The 20,445-nt window shown below is 40.7% G+C and overlaps 1 protein-coding gene across 5 annotated transcripts in view; it reads right to left on the bottom strand.

The window, feature by feature from the left end:
• Positions 1–20,445, bottom strand: part of epha7 (eph receptor A7) — a 69,965-nt gene that overhangs the window by 43,412 nt on the left and 6,108 nt on the right. For all 5 annotated transcript variants that reach the window (XM_057352451.1, XM_057352454.1, XM_057352455.1 and 2 more), the window contains exon 4: positions 8,429–8,584. In XM_057352451.1, the coding sequence (XP_057208434.1) occupies positions 8,429–8,584 (156 nt within the window). The remainder of the gene's footprint in view (positions 1–8,428; positions 8,585–20,445) is intronic.

The following is a 20,445-nucleotide window of genomic DNA, read 5'->3' as shown; positions in this document are numbered from 1 at the left end:
ACTGGGTGTTATACATCATCAATCCATGTCACGTCTTGACATCGTCACTGACACGCAAAATTGAAATGGTACTGCATAAACCCAAGATAGCCTTGCGGTGATAGCGGCACTGTAAAAGATAAGGGAAAAATGGTCACAAATTCTCATTTTTGTCCAAAGCATACTACATATAATTTTGTTACGCTCATTACGTGAAAGAAAACTAAATAACAGGATGCGTATGTTATAGACATATAGACAAGTGAGTATAAACATTTTAGTAAATGTTTTTGCATCTCTCTCTCACACACACACACCACATAATCTATTGTTTTGCTCTATTTGGTTCTTCATTACTGCTGTCTAACAGACACTGTCAGAATTTTGTCAGAGGCTAATATTCAACACAAAGTTAACTAATTGGCTGTCGGTCAGGATGCCACACTAAGTGATCAAAGACTGAAAGTTTTGCCATACCATGAAAAAAATTGTTCAAACTTAGTGGTAAAATTGCGGCCAAAAGTGCAAACCAGACTTAAGTCGCTTTCCTTCCTGTGTTGTCAGTGACGTGCCGGTCTGCTAAACCAGAGACGTTTACTAACAAAACACTTGATGCATATGCATGAGGGGAAAGAGCAAGCATTAGAATTGTGCGAATGCTTAATGTGACACTTAAAATTTGCTCCTCATTAAGGCTAATGGCAGACACACATCCATCCATATTCATCAAGGTAGGAGGGAAACGAGTGAGAGGAGGACATGAAAGGGCCACCTGTGGCAGGTGAAGAGACACTGTCTGTCTCTCTCTCTCTCCTCGCCGTTATCTCCCAAGCTAGAAGCGCAACTTCACCTACTGATGCTAATGAGGGCCCTCCTACTCCATTCCCCCCAGGGAGAGCCTTGCACACACACGCACAAAACAACCTTCTAGGGATTTAGCTTTCAATTTCCATGGCAACCTTTAAGGATAATAATAATAACACTAATGGCTCCATTTGGCCTCCCTGATTTATTCTGCCTTGAGTGGCAGAGATCAAGGGATTGTTTATCTTCAAATAGACAGCTGAGACAGAGAAGGGACTTAAGTCAAGCTGTCATTGAGCAGACCTATTCACCGACTCAGGTAGCCCTGAGATGAATCACTACTCAACGCTGGCTACAAAGAGGTTCACAAAACATTAAATAAAAGTGCTGTATCTAATAACAATGTATGATGTTATTCCAATTTCATGAATAGCTACAGTCGCTTACATAAAAACCAAGAGCGAGCTCACGCAGTGTTGAATGATCCCGAGGGACTAATGCGGCTAAAGCAAGATTTTCACACCGTCGAGTCGGCCGACATCCAACTAATAGCTTTCAACGTTTTTTCCATATTTTATTTACATTCCAAAAAATTCCAGTTTAACAAGATTGAAACCTCTGCAACTGTATCCAAAATGTCTGTATTAAAGAATACAAAACTGAAGCTGCTGTTATCGGTCTCAGTATAAAACATTACATCACTTTCAATTTACAGCACTCTTGGGATAAGCATTTATACATAAAATGTGACGATTAAATAAAAAAATATATAATATCTGTAACAATGTTCGTATAAAAGCAGGTAGGAGGCAGGAACCGGCGAACATTAAATAAACTTTTTAATACAATAAACAAACAACCAAACCAAAGTAAAAGGCCGGCAGCCACCTCACGGTCGACTGCCGGCTACACAAACATAACTAAAACACATAATGTCCAGGCCTGGTCCTCTCTCGTCGTGCCTTCCTGTCGCTCCTCCTCTTATGCTTCTGGAGCTCCTCCGTGAGAGATGCGAGACCGGTGTAACGCACAGCTGACACTCATTATCACTCGCGCCACCGGCCTCGCTTCGTTCTCTCACGGCTCTCGTCCCACCTCCCTCGTCACAATATCATTTTTTTACAGCCGATTAGAGGATGTTTGATCTTTAAAGGGATAGTTCCTCCAAAAAAGAAAATTCTGTCATCATTTACTGACCCTCTTGTCATTTTCAACTTTTATGACTCTCTTTATTTTGCAGAAAACAAAAGAAGATATTTTGAAGAAAGTTGGTAACCGAACCATGTCGGCACCCATTCACTTCTACTGTATGGACACAAAACCAATGCAAGTGAATGGGTGCCAATTAACAACATTCTTCAAAATATCTACTTTGGTGTTCTGCGGAAGGAAGAAAGTCACACAGGTTTTAAATGACAAAAGGGTGAGTAAATGGTGACAGAATTTTCATTTTTGGTTGAACAATCAGTTTAATGTACAATTATGTCTATTGGGACTTTAGGCCAATCAAATTTCACTGTAATCGGGGATACGCAACACGCTGCATCTGTTGGTTTGCCGTCTGTATATTCCAGCAGCTCAGCCTTTTATTTCCGCAGGCCGTTGTGGGTGTCATCAGCTGTCAGTCAACAAAAAAAAACGCCTTCCGAGTTTACAGCTCCCGTGTGCTCGTTCACATACGAGTGTATACAGTATATGTGTTTCTATATATTTAATCTGTCACCTCCTCTGCAGTGTGCTGCGAGACGGTTCTGCAGGGACGCTGGAGGAAGGCTGGGGGGAAAATGGGACAAATAACTGCCACAGTCAGTTTCGTTCTCGCCACCGCAAACCAAACTATTCTTTTAATGGATATGGAGTTTGCTTAAAGCCCACTCCTCCCCCCTACACTCTCTCTTTTACTTTCCCACTCAACCTTATTTTAAAATACACCCTCATTTCTAGACATACACGCTGTATTGATAGTATAGTAAAAGACGATCTCAATCTTAAACAGTTTATCATCTGAAATAGTGATGCGCACAAAACTTTTAAGCTCTAATCTGATTGGCTGGCTTTATGCAAATATCCGTGGTACTGGCACATAATTTTTTTAAACAGTACACCTGAAAACAAACAGGTAGAGATGTGGTTGAAGTGAAGGACTTAAATGTCTTCTCCCAACCCAAAATGTGACTGAATATGTAACACCTGACCGAATCTCCAATCAAAAACCATGAAACTGTGATCACGACTCCTCCAGCACCACTTCCCTTGCTCTTCTCCTATGAGAGAATGTTAATTAGGTCAACCTGCTGATCTTGTGCGTGTGCGTATGTGGGGGGGGGCGCCTGTATGAATGTGTGTGTAAAGCCTGAAGTCTCAGGCCAAGTAGCGCGGCAGCTTAACTCAGGAATCCAGTTCTTATCTGCACTTTGAGAAGCTCTTGGCTGTTTTAGTGCTACTCCAGCTATTAAGATTCAACCCGGTAATGAGGCTGACTCAGAGCTGCTACTTGTGAGCCGTGTTCAAACAGTCTAGCCACTAATCCCTAATCTGCAAACATGGTGCCTGAACTTTGACCCCGCTCATACCAAGGATAGAACAAGGGGCCGAACCAGAGAGAAGGGTGAGAGATGCTGGTTTCTTTACTGTACTCGTGTCCCTTAGCAGCTGTGGGAAGAAAGGAAGTCTCACACTGGGACACGTCAACAAATGGAGGTGATGATTCCAGGGGGCTGAGGGTTGGAGTTGAAAGGGAGTATGTGGGTTATTCACCATCACTTTCAATTTCTTACTCGATCTGTCTTACCTTCACTCACAAGAAACAAAAATAGTATGGTAATGTAATTTATTCTGTATTTTTAGAAGTACTTTTTGGAAGAACAATGCAAAAAACACTGTACATTACTTTCTTTACCACTTAAATGTACCATGATATTAATTGATATCTGATATCATGATACCAACATTGTTGTATTGTGTATATACTGTGGGTATATATTTAAAGAGATACTTCACCCAAAAATGTAAATTCTGTCATTATTTACTCACCCTCTTGTTATTTCAAACCTGTATGACTTTCTTTCTTCTGCAGAACACCTTTCTCCTTGCCTTTCTCTACCATCTACCACTTTCCCTTCCCTCTTTTCTTTCTGTGACAAAGTCCCACGCTTCTCCCAACCCCTCCAGACCCTCACTTGTGCCAACACCGTGTGCAGCTGTCGAATGATTGATGTCATCCCCGAAACCCGTCAAGATCTCTCTTCTTTCGCTCTATCTCAAGAGGAAGAAAACTTCCCGTAAGCCCCCCCCCCCCCTCATTCACAGCAGGCTCACCTTAGTGTCGCCCATTTATCTTAGAGGCTTACACGTTCTGGTAAACCAAATTTACGCTACGCTATTGGGATTATTCATGCTATACGGAAATAATCACAAAACCAAATCTTTCTCAACAACTACACTTCTTTCATTCGATCAGCAATGACAGACACGCTACAAGTGAATATTAATTCCATTCACTCTTGAAATCTGAATTTCATTAAGGCCGCTCTTAATCCATGTTCTGAAGAGCTGAGTGTGTATTGACAGAGTTTAAGATTCTGTAGGTTTACACCTCGCTCATTTAAAAAGCTGTCCATCAGGGTGTTTATTCAGCGAATGTAAATTCACCCCCAATTACCATTCAGTTCCATGCGGCTGTAAATCCCAAAAAGAAATCTTCATCTCAGACAATTCAGATGGCCACAATAACTTAATCCTGAGATAATTAAGACAAGTCTGCCAAGGACAGTATTTCGATCGCTCTACGCTGTGGCACGACTTCAAAAGCGATGCAATTTATGTTTGTTAGGAGGTTTTCTTTACCCGCTTGATTTACATGGCTTTAACTTCTGTAACAAACTTTCAAAAGTCTTCCAAGTTTTTAACCTAACAAATCACATTTTCCCCATTCTTTGTCAAATCCCCCTTGTCATTTCACATAATCTAAAAAGTTTTGGTCCCCAAAAACGTGCGCCCAGGGGTCTTGTGACACCATGAGCCGGCCCTAGTGCCAAATTCTTCAAATATCGCTCAAGTGTAGTGTTAAATTCAGTGTTGGTGGTAACGCGTTACAAGTAACGTGCGTTACGTAATCAGATTACTTTTTAAAGTAAAGAGTAATTTAACGCAGTTACTTTATAAATTTACATATCAATACTCGAGTTACTTTTCAGTCTAATCATTGATTTACATGAACATTTTTTAAACTGCAGAAGTGAAATTCTGAATTAAAAGTGTAGACATGATCGCTCATGCTTTTTTTATAAGCAGTGTTGCCATGTCTGCAGTGCTGCAGTGTTCCGGCTTCGATTTTGTTACGCAAATCTGGCAACCCTTGACACAGCGATGGGAGGCCAGAGCTCAGATGCGGAGCTATAGTGTGGCCGCACTCGCCACCATGGACAAAATGCCTGCAAATGCCAGTCATGCTCAATAGATAACTTTCAGATCGTGAAATTAGCGTGAGTCACGAGTCGCAACAGCAATCAATTGTCCTGTAAATGCCGATCATGTTTGGAAGATAACTTTCAGATCCCGAAATTAGCACAAGTCATGACACGCAACAGCAATCAATGGTCTCATGCCTCGTGAATCTAAACATAAGCTTTTTGTGGCGCTGCATGCACAGACAGATCTGCAGATTTAAATGGGCATGGTCATTGTTAGAAGAAGGGTTGTCGAGTGGGCGGAGCACGGGTGAAAGAGAGGAAACAACTGTCATCTGATAGTCTCCTCACCAAATACCAGCATATATAAAACATAATATGTTAAATGTCATTTTCCCCGCAAAATAATATTATGTAATATTAGTAATATATTATATACAGTATTAGATTAATCATAATTTCATATAACACTATCGAGTTGTTTTGGCTCAACAAAGTGCTCAGCAATGCAAAGTGGATCTGTCATATCCCTTATATATTACTTTCTTAAATCTAAAAAAACACCCATATTTGCCGGCCAAAAATCCTCCTTTTTCCCACACAGTGTTATACGACTGGAAACGACTCTGCCGTCCCAAAACCTCACCAGTGGCATCTTGTGCAACTAGCCGCGCTGTCAAAACACAATAAATATGGGGAGTGACACCGTAGTTAGCAGTGTCAACAGTAGGCAGAGCTCTGATGAGGTGGAGGACTACTGGTCAGGAAATATTTGACATGTGTTTTTTAAAGAAAATAAAGGTGTGTTATAGGCTATATAGGATTGTTAAATGCATTACAGTGTTAAACACTGAAGAACAGCAAAGACTGGAAAAGCATGAGCATCAGTTAGGTGAGGAAAAAGTAAAGCAAAAGTAACGCTTTAAAAAAAAGTATTTTCAGTTACTTTCCACAAAAAGTACACAAGTACAGTATTTAGTTACTTTTTTATAGAGTAACTCAATATTGTAACTAGTTACTTTTAAAAGTAACTTTCCCCAACACTGGTGTTGTACTGATTTTCCCGTAAAACGCTTGCCACAAAACATCAAACTCTCAGTTTTAACTTATTCAGGCAACACTTCCCCGATCTGTGAGAGATTATAAAAAATATAAACATTCACTTCATAATATTATTTCGACAGCAACATAATGATGTCATCTTTGGAAACATCATTTTTCCACAGAGAAGTCTCTTATAATCTAGTTAACGTGCAAAAAACAAATCACAAATTACCTTCATGGTCAGCGAATTTTTCTCAGAAATATATCCCCCTCACCGCTTCTCAAATGTCTGGGTTAATTCACTGTGTATCTTTTTTAATGTTATGCCTCTCTGGCCTCGTGATGTCAACATTGCATGCAACTGTATAAAACGCTGTCGCTCTATATCATCTCTGCAGTATTTCTGCATCACCTCTGTTACGTATTGTGGTTTTTGTCAACTCCATAACGCATTGTGTTTCTAAAAAAACCTTTGTACTAAGTCCTAATGCGTTTCAACATCGCATGACTTCTCCATTATTTGCCCTCAATAAGCTATAGAGAGAAACAAGATGATTCCTAATCCCTCCCTTCTGTGGCATTTTGCCCTTGATCAACAAAAGACGCAATTGTGGAACAGTAAAGTCAACGTTTTCGTGCCCAGACAGTTTAACCACAGCCAGACCATGGTCAGGGTAGTGACAGATCGCTTGTGTGTTTGGGGGGAGAAAGAAGGAAAGCAGAGGAGACCAAAGCAATATTGTGCGGCGAATTTAAAGCCGGTGTTTTCTCTGTTCTTTGATTGGAGGGCATTGGGCAACAATTAAACTAAATCACTTGTAGTGTGATCATCTCTTTTGGAAGGCAGCGGTGAGGCTAATTCCAGGAGTTACAGTAATGGAAAAAAAGAAGAAAGAGAGAATATGGGTGGAGACAGAATGGAAAGCAGAGGTGGATTGTAGCAAATCATTCATGCGTGATGTGCGTGTCATCACAGAATAGACTGTTCAGTGGTAGCCTGTATATTTGCCTGCTTCACAAACAACAGAACAGCTCTGGTCTATGTCAGTGCCATGCCTTATTCTTTTTGTTTGTTTTTTTGTCTGATTTGTTCTTTTATCCCATTTGTTTTCATTATGTGCTGACCATCAGCAGTACTACTGCCACTGAAATTCATTCACTGTAAGTAAATCAACTGCAGAATATAAGCTTTCATAATATTTGTGTTTGGTAGGTTAAGTTTGACTCTTTAAGTGTGCACCCTTAAAAAAAAAAAAAAAGAGTATTTCCATTTGAAAGCACAACATGCTTAACATGTCCAAGCACACAAAAAAATACGTTCCTTGGTGCCAGAAGCTCTTTGTAATTTGCTGTTTTGTTCTTTGGCCTTGATATCTAAGGAGAAGAGATTTTTTCCAAGTAAACTTTTTTGCAACCCAATAATTTCATAAGCTGTTCTCCTTTCTCTTGAAGAAAAGGATATCCTGGGATTCTGCTCTACTGAACCCATATTTAAGCATATTTCCAGGTAGTTCAAACTCACCCTAAAGAAGAACTTACCTCCCAGCCTTCACTCTAGTCTGGCCTGTGTAAATAAGTCATCAATGGCATAACTGTAATATTCAAGGAGAAATGGCCGAGGAGAGCGAAGGAACCGAGAGGAGAGGTGTAAATGAGAGGGAAGGGGAGGAGAACGTGACAGAACATAAAGAAGCGATGGAGAGGAGGGGATGAAAGTACTTCTGGGACCTGCTTCCGTAACTTCTGACTGTAATTATGTTCTCGTTTTACAGGAAAGACTCAATTTCTTGGCTGATCATGAGCTACTGGAGTCGGAATAAGTTGTGTCAACATGCCAATCATAAAGACGTACAGGCTATGAGGATACACAAGAGAATATACATATCAGTTCTGGATTTGAGTGCTTAATCCAGTTTCACATCCGGAGTGTAGTTATAAACAGTTTTTATAAAAACTATACAGTAAATAACTTTGTTTCATTAAAACAAAAACAAAAAAGGGTCTTGACCGCAATTATTAATTATTGGCATTCAAATATTCATACCACTGTCGTATGAAAAGAATAAATCAAGAGTCACTCCTGTTAGCAAATATGAACATCTATCACAAAACTGACTGTGTGAGCATACAGAGGAAAATTCTCAGGTCTGGAAGACTAAAGGGAGGGTGTGTAACACAAATAGTTTACTTACTAGTGCAGGCGACTGAAGGCGGATCGGCGAGGGCTCTGTAGTAGCCGTCCTCGCAGTCACATCTCCACGAGCCCTCTCTGTCGTTATAACTGTGTGCGGGACACCGGGAACACTGAAGATCCTGAGATGAAGACTTGTAGAATCCACGACCACAGGCTGGATGGTGATGGAAAAAAAGAGAAAATGTAAGAAGAATGAAACGGTCGTTCACATAATGGAGTAGCAACTTAGCAACTATGTTCAGCTACTATTAAAAAATGCTCTCTACTTTTTAGAGAAAAAAAATTGTTAATCTTTTTTAAACAATTGTAAATACCCACTTAAAACAACAATTTTAAGACCGAGGAGAAACCGGCTGCATTAAGTCGACTCAATGTACCTGCCTTTGAGCGAGGATTAAAGTATGTCAAGTAATTAATATTCATGATTCAAGTAGATAATGTTTGAAATATATCCCTCCAACGTTTTAAATTGTTTCTACGACCCGGAACACATAGGGGAACATAACAGGGGACGATGAAGAGAGCACTGAAAGCATGTTCGCATTTTGTGCATCTAGTGTTTGTATCAAACTGCCCCTTAAACATCATTACAAGCAGACACACACAAACACACATTCGCATTCATATGTTGCATCAACCAGAAGCAGATGCATATGTTTACTCTGGTCTAATATTCCTGATCTTTCATAAGCACGCCTGCCTTCACATCACCTCTAGCAGTCAAAAATGTCCTAGAGGCAAGGTTACTGTGGAAAATAGGAAACTTAAATGGATTATTTCAGTATTTCACCTTTTATGAGGGAAAAAAGGACATCCCACAGGCAGCCGGGGATCAGAGACAAAGCAGAAATTAGGGCCGGATGGCTTTAGGCTATGCACAAGAATCACCCTTGCACGTTCCAATGACAACGAGTCATTTATTCCCACACTTTATTTCATATGCCCATATGGGCTGAATTTCCAATGAAGCGCTCCCGTCATATAATATTATTTGCATTATAATTAGACAATCGCATTTTTTTCTGTGTATTTACAATATTTTATTATCTCCCAACCCCGTAGCTAGTTGTGTTAAATCGACCAAGCAGATAAAGAGAAATTGCAAAAAGGACGGTGTTAAAAAAAACAGTTTAGGGCGAGACATTTTTCTCATTCACTTTAAGTCTGTAAGCGGAGAGAAATAAGCTATTTTAAGTTTGGCCTTTTGGTCCGCACTGCTGAGAGACACTAATCCACACTTAGCAGCTGTTTTCTTAAAACCCCCTTCAGCCTAAACAGGGAACCAGCCCCACATGAGTTTTCTCAAACGCTAACCACGCCTGCATCCCCGGGATAAATATTACTTTGTTCAGTTATGCATTCTAAAAATCATTACCGGGGACAAAGCACTACTGATTTTCAATTCCAAATTGCACTTTTTAGATCTCGGTAGTTCCATCACTGCATGCTTCCGTGACAAGACTAAAATGGAGATTGCACAGAAGGCCGTGCCGGTTTCCTCGTTTTAAGCACCACCTTGTTGAGGCGGGGGGTGGCTGAGGGATACGGTATCCCCATTTCAGATACACGAAAGCCCTGTCACTGTGTATTTAGCTCAGAACCCCAGTAGGGCCGTGCGACACGCAGAACAAGAGCCTTCTGAGGCTGGGACGAGGAGGAAAGGGATGTGATTTTATCTGGGATTTTTCTTTACCAGTGGGGACTTGTAATTGAAAGCAGCAAGACTAGTTTTGCACAGAAACCGGTGCCGGCAAAGTGTACCGTGTAATAGCCGTGGTTCAGAAAATAATTATCGTCGTTTTTTTTAATACCTTTGTTTAATTACGTATATTACCTATAATGATTGTGTAAACAAGCTCAATGCAAACACAATCATCCTGTAGCAGCAATGAGTTGGTTTGATAAGGCACTGAAATATTCCCATTATGTTTATTCACAGTGGGTTTCTTGGAAAAAGGTGAAAGGAAAAGAGGAAAAAAATCCAAAGAAAAAAGACGTGAAACATCTTCACTGGAAAGCTGGTGTGTCTGTTAGCTTTGTGTTCAGCTCTGAGCTGATCTGTATGGGGAAAAGATCCCGTCTGAGCCCGAGAGCTCAAGACAGGCCACCGGCACCCAGCGGCTCCTCGCAAACACGCTAAGATTAGCGCTATCACAAATCACCAAAACAGGAAGACTCTCGACTGCCGACGCACTGGCTTTTTACGTCTCTGAAGCAGGGACGGTTTATTTTTACATCCGTGTGATCGGGATTTGTTTATTGCGGCGTCTGAGAAGCCCAAGTATCCCTGAGTTGTTTACACAAGCAACCAACCAGCAAATTAGGCCTCAAATCAAACGGAGCGCTGACACGGGGGCCCGTTTGAGAACCTGTCTCCACTCCACCTCACTGCTTTTACCATGAGTGACATGCACAAACACGGCCATTTCTAGGGGCCCGAATTCCTGCCCCCCCAATAGTAATGGCTAAACACTGGTGCTGCTAGCCAAAAAACACGCTACTATTGTGCTAATGCACTAACCCGCCGCCGAGGAGATAAATGATAGCTTTGTTTTCCCCTTCCTGACAGCTTTATTTCTGCTAGAGGAAAAAGATGAGGCTTGACCAATTATGCCTCCTTCTGCCATGCTGCATAATGTCTGCTAGCATGTAATCATGACTAAATTAGCGCTACATGACCTCGTGTGCCAGCAGTTCTGGAGAGCACGCTAACCAATCTATGAAACTGACATTGAGACAATATCCTCCACTTAACTGCCTATTTCGGCTCTGAATTGAAAACATGTCCTGCCAACACAACTGCTTCATTGCTTAATTGCCAAACGGAAACGAAAAACAGTAGCTTAGGCGGTTTAAAAAGTTAGCTGAAGGACTCGGTTACGACGGCTTTGTTTGAGCTGCCGCTAGCATGAAGGCGAGCTAATGGGATGTGCTTGTTGACACGGGCACGTCGCGCGGGCAACGGCAACCTCATTTAATGCACAAAGAAATTAGTCGGCCCCTTAGAAACACAAGCTGAGGTTAAACAGAACAACAGAGAGAGAGAGATTAAAACAGGCTGACGTACCTCGCAGGTTCTTTAGTAGGCAGCGGGCGCTAGCGTTTGTAATTTACCTTTCAGTGGTCAACTCTATCTTTCACTAAGAGAGAAAGAAAAAGAAAAAGGTTGAGGTTTCTCATACAGTATTGATAATATAGGAGAGCGTTGTTAAGAAAACCAGAGCTGGATTTAAAAATATCCCAGTGAAAATCTGTATTCTGTGCGTCTGGACACAAAACAACAGAGACTCTGAAGGGTTTAGATACTGGCTTTTCTTTCTTTCTCCTGTGTTTAACTTCTCAACATTTTTGTCCAAACACTTTAAATGAATGATGAAGCACTGAGAGAAAACTGACCAGCCCAAAACAAAACTCTGTCTTTAGACATGCCGGCTTTGCAACACCGAATATCTCTTAATTTTTTGTGATGTCCGGCTGAACTGCATAGACAGCTAACTATCCCAGCAGTCCACTCTGTGAGCAGTATAAGCAAATGTCCTAATCACACGTTTTCCTAAGTGCTGGTTTTTCTCTCCGTCTTCAGCTCTCAAATTTTTCCTCTCTTGTTGGCTTTCTTTTGATGCGTTCCTATAAACTGCTGCTCTGCCCTTTTATGACCTCAGTATGTTATTTTTTGACCTAAGGCTGCGTTCGGAATGGAAAACTTCTAAATAGGGCACAGTATACACTGAACACTGCTTACAATTTTAACCATATGCATTATTACACAATCTGCGCTCAGGGTTTTTCCTGCATATCAAAATTGGAGGCGGCCGCCTCTGTCAAATTTCGTGCCGCCTCCGACTCTCATCAAAATTATGTTGGGTATCTGTCTTCACAAAAACACTGCGTTCACTCAATGCATTTGTAACTGCAGTTGCGGCATTACGCCACTACGGAGGCGCTGTTTCATTATAAGTGCAGTGAGGCGCTGGAGAGTTGCTGTTTATTTTCCTCAGCTATATTAGGAGCTCTATTAGCTGTATTTCACGGCTGTTCAGGTGAATATTGTTTATTTTGCATTATTATACGTTCAATTTCTTGAAAATGTTTCTTAAATTAACGTGGTGTCCTTTAGTGTAACGTTTTAAGTGCAGATGGCTCCGTTTACACAACGTACACTGTACACATCGAGTTCACCTGAATGCACACTGTGATCAGAACAACTCGCAAACGAATAACTCTTTTGAAGCGATACAAATATTATACAATCTATGTTTCATGAAAGAGCATTTGAGTTTGAAATGACATTAAGGTAAACGAGTGATAACAGAATGTCCAGTTTTGAGTGAACTATCCCTTTAATTTTTTGAGTAATAACATAGACATCAGATTACAAAAGTTGCAGATAACATTTAAAGAATATAGAAACAGAATTAAAGAATAAGAATTCATTTAGAAGTTATGTATTTGTTTTAACCACAAACTAAACACACCTGATTAAGCCATGCGCTTTAGCATGAACTAGTGAATATCTGGTCATGTTTTTGTCTTGTCACACTGACATTACCTGAAACGTGTAAATGCTTTGGGCGTTTTGTAGTTTTCATGACTGGATTTTACAATCCCTGCACTACACAAGTGGATATATGCACATCTTCTTTTAATTAAGTAGTTTTAATTTTAAAAGTAAAAAAGACAGATTTTTTATGTACTTAAGTACTGTATTAAAGGTGAAAAAATAAAATAAACTTAGCTCTGAATACTGTGGTAGGCTATATGAGACTTTTTTTTATTGCACTTATGCTTTTTGTTGTCCTTATGTTGTTCCAATTGCTTCCATTGTTTCCCTCATCTGTAGGTCGCTTTGGATAAAAGCGTCTGCTAAATGACTAAATGTAAATGTAAAAACATTAAAAAATGTGTATATGAAATACTAGAGCATGATATATGCTCTGTATTTTTTTCCTCCAAGTAATATCCGACTCTATTTTCAGTCTCATAATGTAATTGAGTAAAAGTAAAAATACCACTATCTGTCTCTGTTTATTGTACAAAACTATCACCATATACAAGACTCTAATGCAGAGTGGCGTTAAAGCGAGCCCGCGCACCCTGAACTCAGAATGATGCGCTTAATGCATTCGCTTCGTTATTTACAGTTATGCGCATCCCGGACGCACAATGATGCGCTTAAAGCACCTACTCCTTCTGAAGTCCCGGGGATCATTTTGCTCCCCAAAGTAAATAATAGTTAGAACACAATGAGAAGAGATGATATGTTACATGTTTAACACATAGTGCGTTGCATCAATCCGACAGTATACAGTTAAATCAGAGGTTTAAAAAGAGTTATTTCGTATGAAGACGCAACATATTCAGACCGCTTCCAGTGCTTCTAATAAGCTAAGCTATACTCAGCGAGTAACGTTAACTCACAGTCTCTAGCAAAATACATTTTAAACAAAACCATAGACTATCATCTTGTCATTATGAAGAATAATGAAAACATTGGAACATCTTGGAAAGAGTAGCGTCCTGACCGTCACCGTACACACGCATGCTGACTGGAGATTGACAGACAGCACCAGCGGAGGTCAGAGTTTCTTAATTATGCTATATTGGTTTATTCCTCGCATAAAGCTATCGAATGACATAAAAAGTGCATTGGTGGTTTCATGATAGTCAGTCCTTTTTGAAGCTTAAGAGTAATTTAAGCAGGGTCACAATCTGCAAAGGTTCACATACACTAACTTACACTAGTACAATAGCGTTAATGTAAATCATTAATGTAAAGCGTAGTTTTACATTACAAAAAAGTAAATTACAAAAAAGTAATTTATTATGAAAGTCTACATCTACGTGCCCCTCTCCGTCCGTTTGTGATTGCGTGTCCATGCTGTGATGATCCCATTCTGGGGGTAACTTAACGTTAGGGGGAATTCCTCCGTCCACTAACTTACTGCGTCCGAGGCTCTCGATCAGCCCTAATAGCTACTACTACACTATTATTTATACAGCTGATGAAAGAGTCTGTTCCCATGCTATCAGCCATTGAGTGACAAGCATTTTAATCTTTCCTCCGAAGAGACCAAGAAATCTACCCAACTCCAGGAAACAGGCAGAGGGCACAAAGGAAGGGGAAAGAATCAAAAGCAACAAGAAAGCAACAAACCAGGATGGGGTCCAGTTTTGGACCTACCCAGCATGCACTTGCGATTCAACAGCTAGACTGAGACAAAAGGCGTAAACGTTACAGACTAAAGAAACTTGGATTAGAAGGTTGTGAAAATGGCAGATTAAAATAGATCTTGTTCTTAGCTATTCGCATAGTGCCCAACACGTTACTCTGTGTTTCTTACATACAGACAAGAATCTCATTCATGGCAGCTACCTGTGTGGAGGAGAGATAAGTAGCTTTCCATCAGAAACAAAGAGAAGATTAGCATTCTCTTACACTATGTTGAAGGACACACCGGGATGCCCTCTGAAGCCCTCGGAGGCAACAAGAAAGACTTGTAAAGAAAAAGCAGATCAAAGCCCATCAGGGTCCTCTCCTAAATATAGTTAAAATGTTAACATCATCAATCGTGCCAAAATCCAGCTGTTCTTTCTTGCCGCCAGTTACACTCCATGTAAAAATAGGTTCCGTTTTGGTGAATTTGCCAATGGAGTTTTCTGGAACATTAGGTCTATGAATAGAGTGCTAACAAAAAAGCTAATTATGAAAGACATTATAGAAAAACCCAGCAGGGTTAAAAGAAACGCAAAGGAAAAAAGCCGCGGCTGGCGTAGTAGTCAAACCGCAAACCTTCGGGAAAGCAGCTGTGAAAATAATGTGCATGTAGCTAAGCTAAATACATTACACTTAAATTAAGCCAAATATCTAATGGGATCCATTATCCACTGAACAATAGAAAAACCTTACTCTGGCTGTCTTTTACGCATACGTTTGAAACAACAGAGGAGGACAGCGGCATTATATATCTGCAATTATGCTCAATGCGTTGTGCTTTGTCAGTCACATTCGTGTTGGCTAGATTCGGTCATCCTCCATTGCCAAGAACAGATCATTCAACTAGCTCCTCATATGACAAAGAGAGGCAATCACGCTCAGATATTGGATGGACAGAACATTGTGCCAAAATAGGGAAAAAATGCATAAAGATGTTATTGCTGTTAAATTGACCTAAAAAGAACGGTATCTGTTAAATACAGCAGTGCGACACATCCCCGCTGCATCGGTCCAGATGGCATTCTTGGAATATGAGCTGTTCTGTGATAGTGGAAAAAAATGAAACACAAAATGTCACTTTTACAGAAAAAAGGAATGCTTTTAGAACAAAGTACCCTTTTAAGAAAAAAAGGGTTTGGTTTTAACCCGAATTTCAAATGCCTTGGGTGAAATGCCTGCTTTTGAGTATAAATGTTGGTCTGTTGTTTTTGTCTGATATCAAAATTGAAAAATAAGCATATCCCGAGGCACCTGCGTTTGCTGTTTTGGATCATTCGGCTTGACTTATTGCGTAGATTGGCAAATGGAAAACAAAGACGATTTTACCATTAAATAAATAAAAGGGGCCACGCGTCATTTACAGAAACGATCTACTTCGGCGGATAAAGCTTCTGCCTGGATGCGAAACAACATAAAAATGTGCGTTCGGTTATTGCATTTACGACATCACAATAACCATTTATCACCTTGAGTTAGCTCCTCCCCCGTAAACTTGTTCCATACCCCTGCCTAATCGTATTTTATGTCTGTGTGTTTACAAATACCACTGAAATGGAGCACAGCGGTCCCCTCGAAAGAGAGGGATGGAAAACGGCCAAAAAATTTGAGAAGACAAAAGCTTTTGCAAGATAAAAAGTGAAAAGTCCTAAAGATCAAATCTCCTAAAGGACTCACTACCACCACAACTAATCAGATCTACAAAAACCTTCACCATCAGCGAGTTATCCCACACACAGCCTGGATGACTTTGCAGCTATAACAAAGGTGACTATGTGAGACACAATGGCAAACCAGCAGAGGTCCCTTACTATAAAGCCAGGCACGGCTCTGACCTGTTCAAACATGCATGAACGCACACGAATTTGAACAAACGCACATCCACGCTGTCCCAGAGCCACCCACACACGCTCTTCAATGACCATCTATATCCCCGCACGGGGCCTGGGGACTAATATAGCACTCAATCAAGTCCCAGCATCAGTCCTGGCGATCCATGAAACACTAACATACATCACACATTTATAGCTTTCAATAATCAAGCCTTCAGAAGAGTGATCCTTTCGTGTGGTCTTGATTACTGTGTTGCTTGTAGCTATCCACGCAAAAATAAAGAAAAACATTACTTTCTTATTTTATTGATTCTCCTTTGGCACGACGCGGTCACTTCAAGTTACATTCGGTAATAACTTGGCAGAAAGACAACAGTCTGTCTGTGTGTGACATTTCTTCTCCATAATCTCATTTTATGAGCAAGAGAGAATTTAGTCTGCTTCTCATTAACAAACTGCATCTCTGCCCCCACAGCGCGATCAGAGCACGACGAATGTGGAACGATTCCGAATGTGATTTTGGAAAGCTTCGATAAACAAGCTATTTGTTTAAATGTCGGAAATAAGAGGATTCTACAGGAAAGAAACACTGTGACTTCCGAAAACATCAAATTAGTTTTGTTTGTATGGATACAAAAAACGCCTTGCATACAGACTTTTTACGTTTATTTTTACCATTTTATGGAATGCAAGACACTCTTGTTTTCCCTGAATGTTGCTGATGGTCAAATTATTATTATAAACCGCAGAAAAAGTATTTATAGGCCAGGACTAAAAAATAAACTATTCAAATTGAGCAGAAAAGCATGGTGAATGTAACTAAATGGCAAAATGGATGTACTTACAATCTAATTTCGAGAAATGAGTAAACAATATTTCCCATGTAAACGCATTTAAATCCTTAATGTAAACTATTTCTTCCAGTTTGAGCCTAGGAAATTGGATTCGTGCAACACCCCTAAAATTCTGCATCTAAGTCTTATTTACACAATCACAAAGAATTTGAGAACAAATAAACACTTTCCAACACATAAACACTCCACCGCCTTTCGCATGGGAAAGCATAAAGTACTCTCGGCACGAACTCGCTCTCGCCAACTGTTGACAGCACTGGTCGCACAATCTTTCTTTCCTGCTAAAAGCAGAAAAAGGTGCACCGATCTGCGAGTGTGGACGAAAAAACACAACAAAGCCGAATGTGAAAGAGAATGTGACTCAGCGGCAGTAGATCAAACGCACATGTTCAGACAAAACAAATGAAAACATTTAAGCAATGCGAAATAAATAGCCGACGTGAATAGACCTGGATCTTTGTCATTTTGCTAGCAATGCCGTGATGTCCGTGGTGTCACCGGGGTCGCTGGCGGGCTGAGCACGAGGTCAGTGAATATTAACTTCATTTACACATGGTTGCAAACAGAGCAGCTTGCACAATGCAGGCCTGCCTGCTCTGCTTAGTAACGTGAGCAGCCGGGCTGACAGGTCACTGCCAGGCTGGAAGATGGATGAGCCAAGCAGTTGACCCTTGGCTTGCCTGAGGAGCCAATTCTATGGCTTCTTCCCCCTCCAAACAAAGACCCCCTACCAGTAACCGCCCTGCTTGCAACTCGGGCAACACTAACAGGTCCCGACATCTCCATCGACCCTCACACACGCACTGATTTTGATAGGCTTAGTCTTCTAAAGCTGGGGCAAAGCCTGACACACCCTGCAAAACGCTCTTTTTGTGTACGCAGGCACGCAAATGGGCCTCTGCTATGGGCCAGCTTGCTCTCTTTAACCGTCTAAACACTGGCACACACGCTTCTTTTTTCGGACTGCTCTCTCTGCTCATCCGTACTAATGGATGCAATTGGACTAGAGGACATTGTGTTAAAAGCAACAAAGCAACTGTGTGTGTGTGTGTGTGCTTGGAGAAGCTTTGGCCCAGAGCGACCGGGTGAAAGTGATATGTGACCAGGTTGAAGGCCTTAACACTGAGTGAACATCGGGGAGGGTCGTGTTATCAGAGAGACGCTCCTCTGGGAAACTGGGAAACGGGCAAAGCAGGAGACTCAGCAGCTCAATCTCTCCCTAAGAGCAAAATCAATAACTTATTACATAACTGCAGACTTTTCTCCTTTACAGAAAGAGAGTGAAAGAGAGAGGAATGTGTGCTCTTTTATTAAAATATCCCTTTCTTTATGAGTTTGTTGTTATGATAAAACTGCACTAAAGGCCCACGCTGACTGTTTAACGCTTATTAAAGATGCACCCTGTCATGTTTTCCACATTAAACATATTTGACACAAAGAAAACCAAAACTAATAGGATGTATTTTAATATAAAAAAGCAAAATTGCAAGCACGTGAGCTGAAGTGAAGTAAGTTGAAGTTTTTATGTCTTTGATGTAAAATGTTTTTAATGTAAAGCTTTGTGACAACAACAAATTCTATTTTTAAAAAATCAGTAAATCTTGTATGCCCAAATTCGCTGTTTTTCAGGAAACGGAAAAAAAACTATATTTTTTAAATGCTTACAAACAGTGTTGTCAAAGTTGGCAAGTACTTTTTAATGCTTTATATTGGTTAGATATGTGCAAAACCCAGTGACAAACATAAAGCGTGACTAATAATAATGATTTATTGCAAAAAATAAAAACCACGAAATATGGTGATACGAGGTTTCAGAAGGACAGCAGCAAAATTTGAATTGAAGGGAAATGTAGTGGCATAAAAAATTACAACCTCATGTCATAAAATATTCTTCCTTTAACCATTTTTTAATAGATCAAATAAAAGTGACTGTAAGCATGAAGCCACCACAACACATCAATAACTGGAGTGCTGCTAACTGACAGCCCTGCTTTAGCTGACTAACAAAACAACCGAATGACAACTCCTCTCGTGTTCAAAGCCACCGTCCATCTGACAAAACCAATGGGCAAAAATAAACAGTTCTCCGGAAGCACGCCGCTGTCCTCTGAGACCCTGACCAGGCGAGAAGACCGTGATCCATCAGCAGATGATTCTAACCCTGACAGCTTCGGACCCAAAGGGGTTGCCAGAGGAACTTACCTCCGTTTGAATAATTAAGCTCACTTACAGTTCTCTAACGGATGACCGTTTGTAGCCTTTACTTTCACACCTTATCAATCACTCGAGTGTCGGGTCTTTATGCAATCTGCCCACCCCCAGCTCCTGGTGGCATCATTTGAAATGCAAAGCACGCTCTTCTCCCTGAGCTTGGGCCTGGCTCTGGGGCCAATCTTCCAGCTAGCTTCCCTCCACCCTGGCTACTTTAGTGGCTTGTCTCCACAGCTAGCTCCTTCCTTCTGTGTTCTGGCAATCCATCAGGCTTTGACTAACTTCTGTCCAACTATTTGACATCTGGGAGATGGATGGTGTTAGCGCCTGCCGTTGCCAGAACCTCCGCCCGCTTGCATGTTAGCTAGAGAGTAGTATAGATCCATTTAGATTTTTGTTCTTCTTTGAGTCATAAACACAACAGCTTGCTTAGTAAAAAACACAGAGACAGATCAACTATTTTATCTTTTTTTTGGATTGAGATACGGTTTTTAATGTGATGTGTTCAAATTGAGCAACATACATTCCACAGATTGTCTGAAAAAGCTCAACGAATACAAAGAGATCAATGTCTGTCTACAAGGACTCTTTTTCTGCCACCAAAGGACTTAGTGTGTCCCTTTTCTCTAAGTAGCCACTGTTGGACAGAGTTTCGCAAATGAATGGCGACTATTTTTACTTGAGCTCTATGCAAATAAACTCTGGCATGCTGCTGAACATTTCACATTGCTTTTTTTCCAACACTCAAAACACTGATTCTTGACTGTGAGGAGCAGATTTTTGAATAGCAGAAAGGACTGAAGCCTTCTACGGAGACTAGCTGGAGTGAGAGAGAGAAAGTCAGAGTTAGGGGCTGTTCAAACAGGAGAAAGAGCGCAAAGGAAGGGAATGAAAAATACAGGTGTTT

The sequence above is a fragment of the Triplophysa rosa genome, linkage group LG15 (genome assembly GCF_024868665.1).
Source record: "Triplophysa rosa linkage group LG15, Trosa_1v2, whole genome shotgun sequence".
Taxonomy (NCBI): Eukaryota; Metazoa; Chordata; class Actinopteri; order Cypriniformes; family Nemacheilidae; genus Triplophysa; species Triplophysa rosa.
Note: the sequence above shows the minus strand (reverse complement) of the source record. Positions and strands in the feature narration are given on the sequence as shown.